Source organism: Cebidichthys violaceus, unplaced genomic scaffold (assembly GCF_023349555.1).
Source record: "Cebidichthys violaceus isolate CVI_PGR_0920_01 unplaced genomic scaffold, fCebVio1.0.p SCAF_14, whole genome shotgun sequence".
Taxonomy (NCBI): Eukaryota; Metazoa; Chordata; class Actinopteri; order Perciformes; family Stichaeidae; genus Cebidichthys; species Cebidichthys violaceus.
Genome location: NW_027176307.1, coordinates 2,227,579 through 2,247,943, shown reverse-complemented (window position 1 = coordinate 2,247,943; position 20,365 = coordinate 2,227,579). Strand labels below are relative to the sequence as shown.

The 20,365-nt window shown below is 41.2% G+C and overlaps 1 protein-coding gene across 5 annotated transcripts in view; it reads right to left on the bottom strand.

Moving 5' to 3' along the window:
* Positions 1-108: 108 nt before the first annotated feature.
* LOC137870952 (dystrobrevin beta-like) overlaps positions 109-20,365 on the bottom strand; it is a 27,894-nt gene continuing 7,637 nt past the window's right edge. For 2 of the 5 annotated variants that reach the window (XM_068708461.1, XM_068708460.1), the window contains 20 exons: positions 17,453-17,544; positions 17,215-17,295; positions 16,774-16,987; positions 16,602-16,687; positions 15,441-15,595; positions 15,175-15,274; positions 14,859-15,025; positions 13,344-13,468; positions 11,461-11,532; positions 10,337-10,414; positions 9,463-9,550; positions 9,203-9,282; positions 8,562-8,660; positions 6,033-6,129; positions 5,769-5,789; positions 5,399-5,552; positions 4,945-5,034; positions 4,606-4,653; positions 2,877-2,909; positions 109-2,140 (listed from right to left, as the gene is read on the bottom strand). In XM_068708461.1, coding sequence (XP_068564562.1) covers positions 2,902-2,909; positions 4,606-4,653; positions 4,945-5,034; positions 5,399-5,552; positions 5,769-5,789; positions 6,033-6,129; positions 8,562-8,660; positions 9,203-9,282; positions 9,463-9,550; positions 10,337-10,414; positions 11,461-11,532; positions 13,344-13,468; positions 14,859-15,025; positions 15,175-15,274; positions 15,441-15,595; positions 16,602-16,687; positions 16,774-16,987; positions 17,215-17,295; positions 17,453-17,543 — 1,854 coding nt within the window. In that variant the 5' untranslated portion in view covers position 17,544 and the 3' untranslated portion in view covers positions 109-2,140; positions 2,877-2,901. The remainder of the gene's footprint in view (positions 2,141-2,876; positions 2,910-4,605; positions 4,654-4,944; positions 5,035-5,398; positions 5,553-5,768; positions 5,790-6,032; positions 6,130-8,561; positions 8,661-9,202; positions 9,283-9,462; positions 9,551-10,336; positions 10,415-11,460; positions 11,533-13,343; positions 13,469-14,858; positions 15,026-15,174; positions 15,275-15,440; positions 15,596-16,601; positions 16,688-16,773; positions 16,988-17,214; positions 17,296-17,452; positions 17,545-20,365) is intronic. The other 3 variants (XM_068708463.1, XM_068708462.1, XM_068708464.1) reach the window with 3 other exon arrangements.

Here is a 20,365-nt window from a genome sequence, read left to right as displayed (position 1 = left end):
TATGTTATTGAATTAAACATCGTACCCTTCAATTCTTATGTTGCTGCCCAGGCTTTTGAGTCATGGAATATTAAGACCAACGGTCACAAAGACGGACAAATGCACCAGTTTGATGTTAAATATTATTTATTGTAGATGAAACACACTTTTTCACTCACAGAGTCAGCTCAGGCAGGTTCAGAGCTGTGTTTACAGTTTCATGTCAGGACATGACTGTCCTGTCAGTCATGATTCCACTCTCACTCTCTTTCTCACACACACACACACACACACACACACACACACACACACACACACACACACACACACACACACATTAAAGCAAGAGTTCATTCATGTATTTAACGATTCATACAGTCAGTCGGTCTGAAAATGTGATAATCACACAGACGCGAGCAGTCTGTCAAACAATGTGGAGAGCTGGTGAAGTCTGAAAGAAAGAAATTGTCCAACTGAAATCTGATCTAAAAAAATGTACAATGCGCTTAAGTCAGAAATACTTAAAACATATTTTTGATAAAATAATTTCACATCTGCTACATGAAAATAAATCAACCTGACCCGGTTTATATTACCGGTCTGAAGATTTTTGGGGCGCTGGTTGGGGTCCGACGCCCACAGAGAACTTCAGGATCTCCTGCATTTTACAGGAAGCTTACAAAGAAATCAAAGAGTAGCAAAGTGTGAGGAGGTACTGTGGGCAGGAAGTGTTTAGGAAGTAAAAGCCCCATTCACTTGTACATGAACAAGAAACTCTGACGGTAGAGAAAGTCAAAACTGTGTATGACTTAAAGGAGAAAAGTCGACTACAACTCCCAAGGAGCATTGCGGTAAAAAAAACCATCCAATCAGAGCGCTTAAAATTGTGTTCAACGGTAGCTCTTTTTTATTTCTTCTTCTCTTGTTGTAAAATAATTGTGTATCTATTTACTTCATTTCTTGATATTTTTGAGTCCTGAAGAGATGAAAGTATATAAAAAAAAATAATTCAAAAGTCATAGCAAAAAGTTGGGGTAATTCAGAAAAAACATAATTTTGTGGAACACATTTTTCCTTTTTTCCACATTCCTGCAATCATGTGCCTCCTCACACTCAAGTTGGGAAACACTGAACCTTTGAAAGAACATTTGTAATGGGGATAAATACTCCACCCACTGTGCTACTCTATTGCTACACTGTTGAAGCACATGGTTTCATATTCTCTCTCCCTCACATGACACAAACACACACACACACACACACACACACACACACACACACACACACACACACACACACACACACACACACACACACACACACACACACACTCACACACACATTCACACACACATTCACACACAGTATTCAGATATCTCCTCTTTGACTGTCGTCCCACTGCAGTACCGAGATACACAGAGAGGCCTGGACAACCTGAGCTGCTGTCATACCAGCACCCGTGGCACTAATCTCTTCCAGGTCTCAGACACCTGAACCAGGACCGGGACTTCAGCCCTCCGCCCTGCACTGGGCCGGGCTCGACACAGCAGGAAACGTCCCATTAAAGCTTATCGTCTCAGCAGGGCTGGACCACACTCACGTACGCAAAAACACTCAAACTGAATGAATAGATGCCAAAAATCAAATCAAAGCAATAAATACTAAGCACACAGTGCTGAAACTTAAAACATTTCAACTCAGTTCTCCTCCTTTTGAATTTTCTAAGTTTTTTTCCCCCACTTTTTTTCTCCGCTATATTTACATCCTGTAACTTTCTTGCACTTTTTAATCCTTCAAAAATGTCCTAAGCACATCTTTCCGTCTCTTCACGGTGCCCCCATCACTTACTCAACCCTCGGAAACGCAGAGCGCGCACACACACACACACACACACAAACGCGCCACAGTACAAATCAGTAGGTTTCAGATTTCTCGTTAAGCTATGCATGATCAAATGAAAACAAAAGTCAAACCACAATGACAAGACACACACAGAATCACAGCTATACATCAGTAGGGACCCGGCGGTCGTTTGGTGTCCAGCATCGTGATTGGTTGACTAGCACTGGAGCTCTAATCCCCGTTGGCTAACGATTAATACAAGAAGATACATTTCAATCTCAGCAGGCTCAGTCTTCTTTGGTATGGAACATCACTCTGCCTGAGGAGAGAGCGACAGAACCGTCAGATAACCAATCACAAGTTCAAGGTATAGCTGGACATTTTTGGTGAAATGCACTTATTTGTTTTATTGTTGAGCGTTGGAATGATAATACTCCCAATGTCTGTCTGGGAAATATGAAGCTGAAGCCAGCAGCCAGTTAGCATAGCTTAGCTTAGCATAAAGACTGGAAGCAGAGGGAAATCTATTGGCCATGCATGCGTACGCATACAAGAAATTTGACTTTGTTTTTTCCGTTGCTCTCAATGTACATACACAGAATATACAAATAGACAAAAAAGTGCTAGCCTGGCAGTTTTAAGAGCTTAAAAAAAAATCTGCCTGCAAACCTCGCTTTAGAGGTGTGCATGTTAGACAGAGCCAGACAAGCTGTTTCCCCCGTTTCCGGTCTTCATGCTAAGCTAAGCTAAATGACTGCTGGCAGTGGCTTCATGTGTTTTGTACAGACATGAAAGTGGTATCAGTCGTCACATTTAACTCTTGGGAAGAAAACGAATAAGCATATTTCCAAAAATCTACCTCAGTTATCAAAAAGGTAAAAACCACAAGAAAACATTGTCATATAATTTCAATTAAATTTGTTTAGACAGATAACGTTTTGCCATTTATGAAACAAAAAAAAAACTACATGTAAGATTTTTCTTGTGTTGTACAAGAAACTGAGTTTTGATCATCATGTTATCATAAAAAAGGTTGATTACATTGAATCACTTACTGTCTTTGTTTGTCCTGCGATCATGTTAACCTGCTGAAGAGAGAAAGAAAGCTTGTTAGCACTTAGCAGAGGATAAAGCGACGTGAAGCAGGTGTGATACAGGCTTTATGCCAGAAGCTGTAATAAGAACCAGAGCAGCACTTAGCATAGAAACATAAAACAGGGCTGTAGCTGGCAGGTGCTACACAAACTGACTAACTCCACAAAGAAAACTCTTATTGTGGACAGTCTACCACAGTATTTTATCTGTAAACTTTAAGACTTGACTGTGTTGAACGAGGGGCTGAACTCTGTCTGTCTGTTTGTTTGGGGGTTCGGTGGGTTAGTACCACAGGTAAGTATTCTTATAAGCATTTAGTCTAGGCTCGGGGAGCAGACCAGGAAGTAATTTCACCGCCTCAGCTCTGCAGGCGGTCCTCTTGTAAAGAGGAGGGGCTCCATAAAGCAAGGCTAATGAGACGGTGTGTTAATGAAGCTTACTGCAGTACAGAAGAGAGAAGGGAGAGAGAGAGAGAGAGAGAGAGAGAGAGAGAGAGAGAGAGAGAGCGACAGAGAGAGAGAGAGAGACAGAGAGAGAGAGAGAGACAGAGAGAGAGAGAGAGAGAGAGAGAGAGAGAGAGAGAGCGACAGAGAGAGAGAGAGAGACAGAGAGAGAGAGAGAGCGACAGAGAGAGAGAGAGCGACAGAGAGAGAGAGAGAGACAGAGAGAGAGAGAGAGAGAGCGCGCACCTGGAGAATAAGTGGAGACGTGTATTGACTGCACAAAAAAACAAGCAGGACAGCACCAAAAAAACAACTAATAAAAGGTGTTATTTAATACAGAATATTGATATATTTCATTAAAATGAGCTAACCGATGTATTCCACCTATTGTTGAGGTTTCTGTGCAGCCAGTGCTGTATTATATTACTGATAAATTCCTCTTCATATTTTCTGACAGATGTTTTTGTAAAATCTGCAATGAAAGCTGCTTCAATCTGCATTAAGCAGCTGTTTACCCGCACAGAGGAACGTCATGTCTTTTGACAGTAGTAGTAGACGTTTATTCAAGTATTGTACATCTTTTAGTTACATGTACTTTACTTGAGTATTTCTAGTGTATGGTACTTTACCTTCTACTCCAGTTTATGAAATGCGGTGCATCATTACAGATTAAAAGCACTCTATACCCACACAGGTGTCTTCAGTTAGGTGGATGGTGACATCTGCTCATGATTTACATGAGGCCACCAATAAGAATGATAAATAGTTATAACTCATCCTGCAACAAAACTAACAGCATCATAAGATAATCTGTGCACACATCATCTTTCAAGACCTTGGGGGCAACATAATTCAACACGCTGAAAAGTGCCAATCTGCATTTTTTTCTTCCTTTACTCAAGAAGCATTTTGAATGCAGGACTTTTAATTGTGACGGAGTTGTTACAAGTTGATTTCAGTTAATATAATCTCACCAGTTTTTACCACCTTTTACATGAAAACTGTCAGTATATCCCTCGTAAGGAAGCGTGGAGCATGGTGGCCTTATATATTATTCAGATTCATTTATGTTATTTTATTATTTGGTGATGGTTTTGCGTGATAAAGTTCATATTTTAAAGCACTAATTACTAGCATCTTAGTCCCAGTGCAAAGATTAAGCAGTTCATGTTAGTGTGAAGTTCTGTTCAACAAGCAGAGCGAGCAAAGAGAGGATTAACATGAGAGACCAAAGAGATTCATTTACCTCTGTCCTTCCCATTCAGCAATCTCTCCTCTTCCTCCCGAACATCATCTGATCAGAAAAGAGGATAAAAGTCAACATATGAACATGCGTCAAACCAAAACGTCATTACTTTCTAAAGATTATTAGCTCTTAGAAAGAAAGCATTCAAAAATGAGACTTCTTGTAGTTCTTCACAGCAGCAGCAGCAGCAGGTGATCGTTTGGAAGCTTCAAAGATGTGAAAAGAGCATCTGCAGGATTCTATGGAAGTGTGTGTATGTCCATGTACACAAACACACATATATATATATATATATATATATATATACAGTATATATAAACAATATATGTTTGTGCATACCAGAGTGGAGCTCTTTGACCAGTGAAGACACAGTGTTGGTGATGGAGTCAGCTGCTACCAGAAGGTCGTTCCTCAGGTTCCTTCTCGGGCCTGTGATTGAAAGATGTGAGTATAAGAAAACAACAGTCATCCAATATTGTACATCACAGTACTAAGATTAGATTTACACCATAGTTTCCAGATGGTTCATGGTGCGCTGTAAAACCTGCAGCTTGTGACATAAACCACTTGACAACACGTAAACCTGTTAGATCAGGACTAGATTATACTAGAAACGTCTCCTGTGTGTCTGGATGAGGTCCAAAAAATGATGGTATACTTATTGTATTTTGTCTCAGAGCTTTAACAAAAACAAAGCCACAAGATGTGTATTTAACTTTGTGTGTAAGACCATAAAAAAATGTTTTTACTTTATGGATATTGTTTTCTACCCTGCTTTTAGTTCCAGACTTACCCTGGGCGAATGCTTCTTGTACGTCACCACCAACCCCGGCGAGTGAGTCCTGGGGAGGGTACATGTGAGCCTGGGGAGACGCAGCGCCTACAGAGCGGACGGTTGACGGGCTCGGTCGAGAAGGAGAGGCGTGAGAAGAGCCAGCCGCCTGCGCCTAAGAGATGGATTTATAAGGGTTGTTGCATACAATCACTTTGACTTTCAGAAACATCTTGTCATCACCTCCACACTGTAGTAAAAGCTCTGGAAACCGCTGAAAAAAGATGAACCCTTATTTGTTTAAGATATTTAAAAACGTATTTTGACATTAGGGCTGAATCCTACATTTACAGTGCCGTGAGTAAGGGGGGGGGGGGGGGGGTAAACTTACTGCCTGTCGCTGTTCCTCATCCTACAGGGCCACAACGTGGGCAGTCGGAAAGAAAACAGGGAGGAAAAGGATGGAAAAGAAGAAGTCAGATACATTCAGAGCTGGAAAAAGGTGGAATTATTAAGGAGGAAATAGCAGAGGGGGAAAAAAGTGAGGCTTGTAACTGGGAGGACAGGGAGGTGTGAAGACAAAGGGAAACTAGTGTGTGACAAAAAGAAAGTGTGCATGTGTGTGTGTGTGTGTGTGTGTGTGTGTGCGCGTCACCTTGAGCAGCTTCATCAGTCCCTCGAGCTGCACCATCAGCTCCCTCCTGCTCTCTTGCAGAGACGACATCCTCTGCTCCAGCTCGTCTTTCCTTTGTCTGCAACACACAACAACCCTCCATTACTGTCAGGAGGACGCAACAAAAGAACCAGAGTGCAAGGACTCAAGGGAGGCGGAAGACACCGTTGAAATGAAGTCATTTAATTCGTGGTTCTGAAAAGCAATAAGACAAAATGCTGAACACACTCAGAGCTCTGAGAGAAGACTCACCGGCCCCATTTACACTTTTCCTGTCAGACATCTCCGGATCTGATTTGGTAGGAATTCATTTGCACTCGGACACATAAACTGTATCAATCTCCGTTAGCCAAATCAAAAATAAATGTAGGGAGGCCCTAACACACTCCAGTCCAGGCTGCTCAGGTTGGTAGCATGAGGTTTATGAGTGGATGAAACTAAGTTAGGAAACCTCACTTGTACAGGCAGTTGTTAAGTCGCCTGGTTAGCGAAATAAGAGACTCAAGGAGGCTTTCTGAGCACAAGATCATCCTTGAAGCGAGGTGAGAGCTTTGCCAGAGGAAAAACACAAACCGTAGAACAATCACAAACACGGATGTTTGGAGATCGAAGGAACACACCGTCCTTGATTAGTTTTTTCCGGGTAATCATTTGTTTGCAAGACGAGACTCAGTGGAGATGAGCTGTGAAAGAGCTAGCTGACCAAAACATCATGAGCCTCCGAGACGGACCACACGACCTCGAAATTAACCTTGACATCATGAATTCACAATCAAGTCTGATGTATGATGGCGAGTTTTCAGACGGCAGAAGCAGCTGGGATGGCCATCATTTACTTGAGACTGCTTAAAACGCTGTAGTGTAGACCACCGAGGCCTGCAACGTATTTGAGGAGTACATATTCAATCCAAAATGCATTCAAATTATAAAAACAGTGAGTTGGCAGCGAAGTGAAGATTAAAGAGTCAGCTTACAAAACTATCATCGTTCCAATGAGATGTTTATGATCTTTTTTTCCAAACAGCATGTGGTTTGGATGAGACATTAAAGCAGGAGTGACAACTCTTCTCTTCCCCCCTTGGCTTCCCTTCACATGTTAGGACAAATGAGTAAATAAACAGAAAAAAAAGCAAGAGTCTGAGTCATGCAGCAACTCTACATTTGAGTCATTTTAATCCCAAAGTAAAGCTTCAGAAGTGGGAGGTTCCTGAGGTTCTCTTTAGAGTTTGGTTTGGTTTGTCCGCTCTGGGCTACTGTAGAACCATGTCGGTGCAACATGGCGGACTGTGTAGATATAAATGGTTCATTCTAATGTAACAAAAAACAATGTTTCTTAGTCGCAGATGATTATACACCAATGAAAACTTAATCCTACACAATGCTGCTTTAAATCTGGAGTTGATCTAACTGTCCAGTGTTGCCAACTCTTTCCAATGACAGTAGTTAGCAGCACTAGCTCCAATAGTCACTAATTCTAGTGAGAAAGTCACCAATGATTGGACAGGCTTATTAGAGAGGTTTTTCCACCAGACTATGTATTATTCATATTTAATGATTGCTGTCAGGATGTACAGATGACAGCAGTGGTACAACTCCAGATAGCAATATTACTGATAATGACTCAAATTTACGCATTGGACGAATAATTACATTATCCACTGTCGAGATGTGAAGAGGGACGGGAGAGTTCATTTCAGGGTGCAAAATGAGTGTGCCCTTCACGGATTACTATCAAACAGAGCGGAGGAGGATGAGTTGTTACCTTGAATTATGGGTATTAGCTAATGTGTGTCATTAAGGTTGATGCAATTTTCACTGCGCATTTATACAATTACGTCCAAAGCCAGAAAAAGGATACATTCATCACAGTATATTTTGAATATTGTACTCAAAACCACTTACAAAGGAAGTAAAGGGTACATATTGTGATTTGCACAACTTAAAGCCACTATGTCGAGAGTTTGACTACTTTTGAATGTGGCGCCCCTGAGTGGCCATATCCAAAAATACACCGACGGCAATGCACACCTCAGCATCAGCATCACGGAGATTTTTCAATTCAGAATAAGTTCAAAGATGCTATAATCACATAAAAATCGCCTCTGTGCAGCACTATCAGTATCCTCCCAGTATCTCCAGCAGTCTCCCTCCTCTCCCTTGGAGTTTTTGTTTTTCACCAAAATACCATGAACATGTTGGAAGTGTTTTTTACATTTGCTTTTCACAGAAATCCACCATCTGTCACCACCATCTGCCATAAAGCACTCTCCCTCCGTGCTACAAAGCAACGCGGCAGATTTCCCGCCAAATTGGACACTGTGGCACACTATGTAGCAAAACAAAAAAAAATGCAGGGCGGGTAAAGTTTGATTGTTGATGTTTGAGCATCATTTTTGTTGGTATGTCGTAAAAACAAACAAGATCTAATAATTGTTATACCGGTATGTGCAGCAGCGATGTGTGCAGCAGCGATGTGTGCAGCAGCGATGTGTGCAGCAGCGGTGTGTTTACCTGAGCAGCCGAAGCTCGGCCAGCAGAGTCGGGTTGGTGCTGGCCTGGCACGCTGCCTCATGCTCCACACGGAGATGTTTGATCTCCGCCAAGATCTCTCTGGGAAATGAAAAACACACCGGTCAGCTGAGGCTGGGGGAGCGTTACGTCACTGAACAGACTGTGGAAAGACATGGCGAGAATACGCACTCACACTTCTGCAGGCTTTTGGATTTACAGAATATACTTCAAAAACTGACAAGCAGCTGCATTTGGGAAACACATACTAACACATAAAACGTTCATGAAAAGTACATTCAGAAAGAAATAAAACGTGCTTTATAGTATTTAAAAAGACAATAGCTGACATTTTACACCTGACTAACAATACATTCACTCTGAGAACACACTATTTACAATTTTATTATTCACTGATAGTCAATAAGTGCAGTGGTAAAAAAAAGTCTACCTCAAAATGTACAGCACTGATAAATAGCATAATACCTCAGATTTATTCCCAAAATAAGACCAGTGATTTTTTAAACATTGGGTAATACTGGGCTGAGACTCCAGTGTTGAAGTACAACTACAAAGTGACAGACTGGCAGGCGTGTGGGTCAAACTAAAAAGGAATGAATCAAAATGAATAACTCATGCACTACCTGTTTTTGGATTCCAGCTGAGCAATGAGCTCCCTCTTCTGTTTGTTCACATCAAAGTTGATGCTCCGGTTCGGTATCACCTGAGAAACAGACACAGAACTTGAGTTACTTGAGCTGACTGACTGTGGGTCGACCGTTCATCACTTAACAATCGAAAGAAGGTCGAGGGCGACGGAGCTCTGTGTTTATGTAACACAGAAGTACCTGATTGTGTATTTATAGTGTATTTTCAGTTTAAAAACAAGGTGTTGTTGACTCACTCCTGTGCCGTCAGTCTCTGCCAGGCGGGAGGTGTAGCGAGCGATCAGTTTGTGCTCCTCATCTTCTCTGCTGGGACTGTCCACACTACTGAAACACACACACACACACACACACACACACACACACACACACAGATAGCAGGGAAATCAGCAACATAAACAACATCTTAGTGAGGAATAATGTTTGCAGGTTTCAGAGTGTCCTCAAGTTGTCAAACATTCACATACAGGATGAATGTGTCAAATGTCCCCTGTGAGCTACTGTAGATGACAATGGGAGCCTGCACTATACAGACCAACACTTTATAGTACATTCTGCTCTCTGATCAAACAGTCATGAACACAAACAAGTGGAATATGGCTGCCAGTTTGCATAATACAAAAAAACGTTGACTTGTCAAGAAGCAATATGAATCTATTTTTTTAGTGTGACTACCTCCAAAAAGAACCCAAATGACCCTAAAATCGGATCATGGGGGCAAATATTTCCTTCAGAAAACAGTTGAAGTCAAGCTCTGGTTTTGTGAGATGTTTCACAATTATATAACATATATGAGTATAATGTCAGTCATCAATCATCAATTAACCTCACTCTGAATGAGGCTTTTCACTAAGGCTTTATGCTCCTGCTCGCTGACTAATAAGGCTAAAAGGACGCTGGACACAGCGATGACGTTCAAGTAGCAGGTGGGACGTTCTGTGTTTGAACTTTAACACATGGCTACTGTTGGTAAAAGGGGTAATGTTGCCAAAAGGGGCTTATTGTGGTTAAAATCAGTGGCCTAATGCATACAGTGCACAACCTGCAACAAGTTAATAAACTCCACCGGATACACGTCGACTAAGTCACGGTCTTCCTGTGCTTCACTCTCACCATGGGCTGCTCTGGAGGCGGTTCACATACGCAGCGATCAGAGCGTGCTCCTCGTTCATGCGCCGAGCGGCTGCCAAACTGGATGAGAGAAAAAGAAACATATCTATGCTGTGAATTTTATTTAGATTGTAATATATACATATATATTAATATATTTAATTCATTGTTAAACAATATAATGTAATTTCTTGCATGTTTTCCTAATGCTTTTTTCATGAATCAGTACATTGTATTGATGTCATTTTGCACTTTGCATAAAGTGAAAATGATCATGTTTTTTTGGTTTGTTTTTGTAAAGTACAGCCTTTCAGACTTTGGAACTATGAAGTCTTATTTCCATCTGTGTCCCTGTTGCTGTCAGTCCTTAAAAGTTTCTTCCAAAGGAAAGAGACGTTCAATGTCTAACTTTAAAAAAGTTAGAAAGTAGAAACTAAAAACTGGAAAATGTAATCTAGTAAGCAGCTGATATTTCTTTTTCACGAAGCACACAAAATAAAAGGTGACATCCAGAAAACCACATTATGTCGATATTAAATGCACACATTTCTGCTGATGTATTTTTTTTCTTTTTAAATGCCATCTGCTTAATTCTCAGCTCACTGTTGGGCTGCAACTAACAAATATTTCAGTCAATGTACTGCAATGACAAGAAATAGCACATGTATGTGTTTTCTTAGATTGCAGCATTATTTTTGAGCTCTCTCAGCCACCATAGAAAAAGTGCCCATCACAGTTAAAAGGTGATGTCTTTAAATGTCTCATTTTATCAGAAGAATAGTCCAAAACATTGAATTTACCATCACGTAAAAGAAAGAAAACTTTAAAGCTTAACATTTTTTAGCTTTACCTCATCTTGTAATTAATTGCTGCATAAGATGCCTACATTGTATTTTCATCAAATCTAATCAGTGAAATAAAATCGCCAATTGATGTGAAGTTTGTGCTGAGAAAACAGTAATTTAGAAGGAACAAGGGAACGAAGCAAGCTATTAAAAACTAATTTATGCTGACGGAGGCAAGTTATTACCCATTTAACCTGCAGCTTTAAACTCCAGAAACATTGCAAACTTCTAATCAGGGAGAACAAAAACATACAACAACCTGTAAACTGGGAGTGTTTTTACCTTTTGGAGGACTCGGGCACTGATGTGGACAGCAACATGGCGTCACTGGTGTTTCCAATGGGGCGAGCGGGGCTGCACACACACACACACACACACACACACACACACACACACACATACACACGTATCAGACCCATATTACCAACAGTGCAAACACAGAGTAATGATAAAAACATTGAATCATTAAAACAAAAAGTCCTGCCTGTCAGAAAACACACATTCTTGCACCTCACACACTCTCACGTGCTTTTGAGTGCAGTCATGCAACAGTGAGTTGTACTAGTCTGAGCAAACACAGACAGGGCGAAGATCACCAGAGAGAGAGAGAGAGAGAGAGAGAGAGAGAGAGAATGCAGATCCCCCCAAAAAACAGCTAAATGATAGAAATTCAGAAAAATGAAAGCTTGTGAGAGTTATAACCCTGATACAGCAACATTAGAATAAACATACTCACTCCGTGCTATGTCTCTGTGTGCTGACCCGTTTATGTGTCCAGTGCTTGGAGGTCTGTAATGACCCAGTCTGCCGATGTTTGGAAAATCAAACAATGTGGATCCACCGCAAGGGGCGGAGCAACCAAAGTGGTTCGCTCTAGAGGTGGGACTTTTGTGTTATCTGAAGTTTTTGTTTACATGTGACTGTACCGCCGATAACACCCGAAAATGTTATTATAGGCCGAGTTTCTGCGACATGGTAGTTTCACTTTCTGTGATGCAAAGTTACCATTCTTTAGTGGGAAGTGTTAACATTCAACTGTCTTCTACTGTCTGACTGAACATTAACATGTGTCTTAAACAGCATTAACACTTTATATATTGTCATAAATGGACATAATTCAGTTTCATTGTGTATAGTGTTTTAAAAGAATGCCAACATCATCCAAAGTTTGCTGTTAATGATTCCAAAAACATGGTTATCAATGAATTAACAAAATAAGTTAATAAGATTCCTCCTGGAACCTTAGCTTTAGAAACATATGACATTGTTTCTGTTCATGTTGTTGATCTAACCGTGCTGTTAACTGAATGCAAGACTATGTAACCTTTGCTCAACAGCGCCCTGTGTGGCCATAAGTGCTATTTACAGGATAATGGCGCATCACGCTCACTAAAATCCCTAAAGACTTTCAGGATTACAAGCAGAAAACAACAAGCGTATATTTTAGTGAGGAACAATATGTTTTCATGTTCTACATTCTTGAAATATATTGAAATATGTCTTCATTCAATCGTTACATAGGCTTAATTAAAATGAACGGTTCCTAGGAAGCTCTTGTGTCAATCAGTAAGCGTAGTTTATAGTCGCAGTATTGAAGCGAAGTACATGTGCCAGAAAATGGCGTAATCACAGCCTGCGCGTTGTGTGCGAAGGTTCCGCAAGTGGTCGTGGCGCTTGGTCGTGCAACTCTGAATTTTTTAAACTATGCGCAAGCGGCACCAGAGCTTTTCTGTCACAAATACTCACTGATAAAAGCACTACAGAGCTTTAGAAACAGGAGGTCTTAAACAAAATCTACATTTGAGTAAATGTTTTGCAGCCCAATTGTTTTCAGGATATTCAACTTTCGTTTCTTTACTGGACTGCTTTTTAGTCAATAAACATGAGATATGAGTTTACAGATTACATTGAGAGGTTGGTTTATCTCGCTGTGCCGGTTACACTCGTTGTCTTCTTGCTTCTTCGCAGAACATTTTTTTTGTACGCCCTCTGGCGTTTCGGAGAATAATTCAAAGAACAGCACATTGAGCATAAAGGTCTTTGTGCATGCTCACTACGGTGCCACAAGTGAGTATAAACAAAGCTTGTGTGTGTGTGTGTGTGTGTGTGTGTGTGTGTGTGTGTGTGTGTGTGTGTTGTGGTGTTGTGGTGTTGTGAGGTCTTACACTATGTTAGAGAGGTTGAGGGTCCTCTCAGGTTCCTCTGGGTAAATGGGGTGAGGGGGCTCTCTGGACGACACACAGCCCAGAGTCCTGCTCAGGGCTCGGCCAAGCTTTGTCGCCGACGACTTCTACACACACACACACACACACACACACACACACACACACACACACACACACACACACACACACACATATAAATACAGACACACAAATATCAGGTCAACATTTAAAAGCTGTGTGACTTTGTATTGTACAGTAAAGAGCAGGAAGAACTCCATGGATAAAAACAGATCAGAACAGTTCTTAAGACACACGGCTGATAAACTGCTATGAAAACAAAATATCTTAACTTGTATTATGAACTTGTATTATGTATGTACATATGTACATGAACAGGTATGTAATTTACTTTCACTTATTTATATAATCATATGAAATTGTTGTAGTAATCTATTTCGATCGATGGACCCCAAAAAGAACAGCGAATGCAAATAAACAAACATTTGGCTCAGAGATTCGAGGGAATGACGACAGATCTAATTTACAACTTAATTCCTGTTGTGGATTTTATCCGCTGAGGATGAATTGTTTGTGCCACACTTGTATCAAGTTAAAACAACTATGATTGCCGACCAAACAATTATTGCCAAATATCAATTTCTGATTTAATTTTTTATGCCGCAAACCTCATAGAAACATGCAGGAGAGACGATGTAACCATGTATTTTTAGCGTTAAGTGTGGTGAAGTGAATAATAAAATGGGAACCCAAAACCGAAGGCTGCTGGAAATGATGTGCAAAGTCTGCTGAGGATTATTAGGATGAGTGTCCTGTGAAGAGAAGATTCTGTTGGACTGGCAGCATCTGCACTAACAACGAGATTTATCCCTGAAACATCAATATGACAAATTATGCCAAGCCTGGGTGATAAATAATTCAACAACCATGTTTCCGTCTATTAATACATCCGTTCCCTATTGCAAACATTTTCACCTTTAAGATAGTTTTTGGAATATTACTATAATGTTATGGGATTGAGGCATTTCAGATTTTTGGAAATAAATACATCACAATGAGCAAAACAGTTGACAATATTTGCACTGAAATACACCTGTCCGGAGTTATCAAGGAATATTTGCAGGTTTTGAATACGTCGTGATGATCTGTTGTGTGTTTACAATGTGTGTTTTTATAGTTAAAACTGTTTTAAACCAGACTGTCTCGATTCTAATCACTTTGAATTAATCCCAAAACCCCCAAACCTGGTTTTAACCATCGAAACAGCTTTTTGAAGAGGTGAGGACCAGACGAAATGTCATGTCGTGTTGTGTCACAGTTTCCAAGCGCCCCACTGTAAGCTCTGAAATTAATTATGGTCCTCACAAAGATGGAGGTCCACACACACACACACACACACACACACACACACACACACACACACACACACACACACACACACACACACACACGGAGTGCCCCCTGGTGTGATGAATGGGTAATCACACAGTGACTCACCCAGGACGAGTGCTCCTTCATCTGATGCTGGTTGCTATGAGAGCCGCTGGCGTTGCCACGCCAGAAGCAGTTCTGGCAGAGCTGGTAACCACGGCAACGGAGGCAGCGATAGCGGAAGCCCGTCATAGCGTTGCCACGGCAGTAGGAGCAAGACACGGGATGGTAGACTGAGAGAGAGAGAGGAGAGAGGCAGTATCTGTCAAAGAAAATTTCATTTAACATGTATTTATGTTTGTGTGTGTGTGTGTGTGTGTGTGTGTCTATGTGCGTGTGTGTGTGTGTGTGTGTGTGTGTGTGTGTGTGTGTGTGTGTGTACCATGCTCCACGTTGGCCATGCGGTGCATGAGAGGCAACCAGACAAGACACTGAGGAGGGTCAGCTACAATGTCCAGGAACATGTTGAGCATCACCCTCTTCTACATCAACAACAATTACAGACAACAAAACTCATCAGGAACACAGAATATTAAACACTGTAGATACTCTGATGCAGATACAGGTTTACTGCTATACTGTTATTACTCAAATAAATGTATATAATTAAGGACAGGTGAATGGGGTGGTTGAGGTGTGTGAGCGTACCTGTTGTGGGAAGCATGAGCGTGCTGAGGTGTGTGTGTAGCCAAAGGACGGCCCTTCATGTGCAGCGGTGGGCAGCTTGAGAGCCTCCCTCAGAAAACCATCAAACTTGGACTGTACCAGCACGCCGCTGGAGTCAGATACCTGAGAAAACACATCTACACACACACAAACAAAAAATAGTAAAGCATGCATTAGATTATATTAATTCCTTGAAGAAAACCACAACAACCCTAACCATGGCTATGTCTTACATGTGCCAATTCATAACCCCAAATTCTCTATTTTATTTATTTATTTATTTTTTTTAAAGATATTCCTGTCACCACAAAATGATAAATAAAAGAGCAGGTAAATTAACATAAGCAAACAGTAGCATTGACCTGCATTGTCCATACGGTGGCACATATGTGACTATATATATATACCTCCATATATGCTGAAATTCCCACTGAAAGATTGAGATTGTAAATAGTCCCAAGTTATTAGACATAAATGGAGTGAAACTAATTAAGTAAAACATTTTAAATAATGTTGATTACAGTGCACTTTCCGTAATATATGAATAAATACAAATAATACAAATACAAAATGTATACTCTTGGTCCTGTTGACATTATTTCTATACATGTGTTTACACCAGGTGGCAACTTCCTGTTCTGTAAAGAGAAGCCAATGAAGAAGTGTCTTAAACTTGCATTCTTTCTAATAACCACAAGGGGGCAACTCCTCTGTTTGAAAAACGAGGTCCAACTATATGGAAGTCTATGAGACAATGACCCAACCTCTTATTTGATTTATTCCCTCAGTAAACATTGTACACATGAGTTTATGGTCTCAATCTCTAGTTTGAAGTCTTCTTCAATACAGCATGATGTTTATTTAGGAAATTATGGAACTTCCCTCTCGTGTCACTTCTGGTTGCAAACAACCAAGATGGCGACGGGCAAAATGACAAACTCTAATGCTTCAAAACTTTAGTCCACAAACCAATGGGTGGCGTCGCGGTGACTACGTCCACTTCTTCTTACAGTCTACCGAAGCCTACATGATAAATCAGTTCACGCCCATTCTCTGGGGAATACAAAGTATTTGTAGGAAATCTAAGACAACAGATCTGCTACAGGTTCCACGTGAGTCGTGATGGTGTCGGTTGGTACTCACAGCGGAGCTTATCTACCAGTTTCCCTCCACACAGTGTGGCAAGCATCGCCTTCACAGAGAGCACCGTCAGACGGCTGTCAGGCTCACTAAGAAACAAACACATATGACACTATAGTACAGCACATGTCACATTCACTTTTATTTAAAACCTTTTTAATGAAAAACTACCTACCTGTCAATGGCGGCCAGTAGGAATTCGACTAACAGGACGGCGCTCTCTCGCGGGTTGATGGTGTGCGTGGTGGGCAGGCGCTTGCTCAGCTGGTTGAACAGGGAGGACACCAGGTTCTCCAGTCGGGTCACGGAGATGCCGGCGTTCAGCTCTACGGCGTTCAGACCAGCGTCCCGCACCGCCTCGATCACATTGTATATGTCGATCAGATGCACTGGAACGAGAGCAGCCGAGTCAGTGAAGTAGTCACACATCGTGATTGTGACATCATTCTACGAGTGTCAAAAAAAGAACTTGAAAGGGCATAAATGACAAGCTGTGTGTCATGTAGAGAAGCTTGTATATCTCAAACTTATTTGACAGAAAGCCTCTGTATTGAAGTGTTGTCAAAACGACACTAGGGAGCAACGGCAATGCTGAAGGAGAACATGGAAGACTTACAGTTGCATCTCTTCTGTATGAATCTGAGCTTGCAGGCCGTTCGATATGTGGAGAGACAAATGCCATCCAGGTTCTGCTCCCCTGTGACAAGAAGAAGAAGACTTGATTATGAGTCCGTGTTGGAGAGAAATAAACATCTTTCTTCTGCATGCTGGGGATGGAGTTACACATTTGAAAGTACTGGAGACAAAAACAATGAAGGAGAGGAAAATCCACCTTGGGGTCAACGGTTACTCACCAAGCTCTACGAGGATCTGTCTCCGCTCTACTTCTACTGTTGCTGGAGTACCCCTCCCTCTGTCTCTCTGCCCCCCCTCCTCCATCACCATCCTGCACAAAACAGCAGCAAAACTCAACACCTGGGTTTCCTTAAAGCAGTGGTTCCCAAACTTTTTCTGTCACGCCCCACTTTGGAGGAAGAAAAATGTTCATGCCCCACCGCCCCAACAAAATTGTAACAAAATGGTCCATGTTGAATTTTTATTGAAATAACAACATTTTGCGACTCCTCCATCTGTGCTTTTTTAAATAATAGAATAAAAAAAATTGAAATCACTTTCAAGTAAACCAGATTGCTCCATCATACAAAAACAAATAAAATGTGCAGTCACTTTGTTAGAACAAAGCAGATAAAGTTCAATCTGTGCAAAAAAGAACTATTATTTAGAGTTTTACACTGCATATGTTTTCAAAACAACAATAACGTGCAACCTTTGCAAAACAAAACAGAATGCCCACGGCCCTCTGTCCGATGAGTGGAGCTCACATGTGAGTCGCCAAGGATCTCGGCGTAACCTGTTAACGGCGTAACGTAAACATGTACACAATAGTACAGGCATTTCGCCATTAATGACTTAGTTTTATGTCCGTGTACTTTGTACTTTTGTAATATGTGAAGTTCTCAATAAAGTTCTTGAAATAAAAAAAATTCTCCATTTCCTCCTGCGCCCCACTTGTAATACCACTGCGCCCCACAGTTTGAGAAATACTGCCTTAAAGGCGTTGGAAAAACATCATGAAACTGTTTGTAAAGGGACCGTGTGAACTGTTGTGGTGTTTGTAATGTATTCTGAAATGTTTCTGGTGGATCTGATCTGCTCTACATTTTAAAAAGTAAATTAAATTCAAATAAACCTTAGATAGGAGCCACATAAGAGACTCGTTGGACGGAAAATACAAAATGCTCGGGCAAAGCAGGCACTGTTGAAGTGTACCACACAGGACTACTGTTTGCATACAGACACACACACACACACACACACACACACACACACACACACCCGCACAAACTAGAGGCAGCGGCTCAGAGTCAAGTTCAGAGTCACCAGAGGATGAGCCACAGTGCTCAGTAAATAAACACATTAATGAGAGCAGCTGAGGAAATGTGATCTGTAGCCTGGCATTTAGACTACTTAACAAGAGCACAGAGATAAAGGGAGGGAGGGAGGGAGGGGGACTGTAAGAGAAAGAAAGAAAGAAAGAAAGAAAGAAAGAAAGAAGAAAGGATGGAGGAAGGAATGTAGATGTGCATCTTAAATGTAAATCAAAGAGGGAGGGGGAGGGGGGGACTTGGACCAGCCAAGTCCCAACGGACTGAGCTGCTGCCGGACATTTTTTTTTTTTTAAGAAATAAACAAAGTTAGCTGTTAACCACGGCTCTGCTGTCAGGTGACACAGAAAACGCCTGAGGACATCAGTCGCCATGGTAACAGTCATACTACACCACAAAAGTGAAACACGCAGAGACACACACAAATATTTGCATTCCTTGTATAAATGTGGTGACAAGCCAACCCCCAACACACACACACACACACACACACACACACACACACACACACACACACACACACACTCATTTTAGAAAACTGGCACTTGCACGCGCGCGCACACACACACATTCCAGAGAGGATTTGAAAGCTTCCCAGGAGACTTCATGCTTCATCTAGACAAAAGAAGGATTCCTCCTTTCATTCACTTTCTCTCTCTCACACACACACACACACACACACACACACATTCTCTCTTACATTCCCATACATCTTTATACAGCTGTTTCACTCTAAAAGCTGTTCATACCAGCTAGTCAAGTGTAACTTTCTTTCTTTCCAGAAACACACTAGAGAACCTTTGTCTTTGTTACCCGACAGTAAGTTCCATCCTGACCTTGTTCAAACAGAAAAATATCAAATATATTTGACGACAACTTGAGTGCACAGATCCATCAGGACTTCAGGACAGCAAGTAACGGTGCATTTAGGGCGCATCGAGCACAGAGCAGATATTTGACACATCATTTCGAGAGTGAAAAGTCAGGAAAAATACATCACAATTTAAAACCTAAGGAGGTGTCAACAGTCCACATTACAAAGATATTCAGTCTACAATTCCATAGTATAAAGCAGCAAAACCTCACATTTAAGAAGCTGTAACCTTTACATGTTTTTGCTTGAAAAAATTAAATGACAAAAATAGTTGCCAATTCATTATCTGAATCATCTTGAGCTTATCCTTACTTATCAATTGAATAAAGCAGGTAAATGATTAAGTGTTAAAGCATTAGTCCAACAGTTGTGGAAATACGCTGACTGGCTTTCTGATGGAGAGTTAGATGACAGGGAGCGAATAAGTTTCCCGAAACGCTGATTGATTCCTTTCAAAAGGACGTCAGCTGAACAGGTGGATGCATGTGAGTCAATGAAAGGTTTGTTGCTGAAAGGTTTTTATAGAAAGCTCCTTTTTAATTATAAATCCCAGAAGAGCTGTCTGGATTACATGAGCCAAAAAAAAAAAAAAAAGGTCTCCCCAGTTCACCAGTTACCACACTGGACTCCCACGGTGAGCAAATCGTTATTTCCAGCCTGACCTTAGTGATAACTGCACCATGTCTGTCAGTCTGTCAGTCTGTCTGTCTGTCTGTCTGTTGGTGTACAGTTGACACGGAGGAACATTTGGTCAGTGAGGTTTGCTTTCTATTTTAACTCTGAAAGCTTTAAATCATCACAGATATAATTATCCTTCCAGCAATTACCCAGCAGAGGGCCAGCAACAGCTCGGCTGCCGTTTTCCCAATCACTGGGTAAAAGTACAAAGGTTGGTCACAGGGGCTGGATCCAAATAAAATAGGCTTTTAACTAGATCCCTGCTTCAT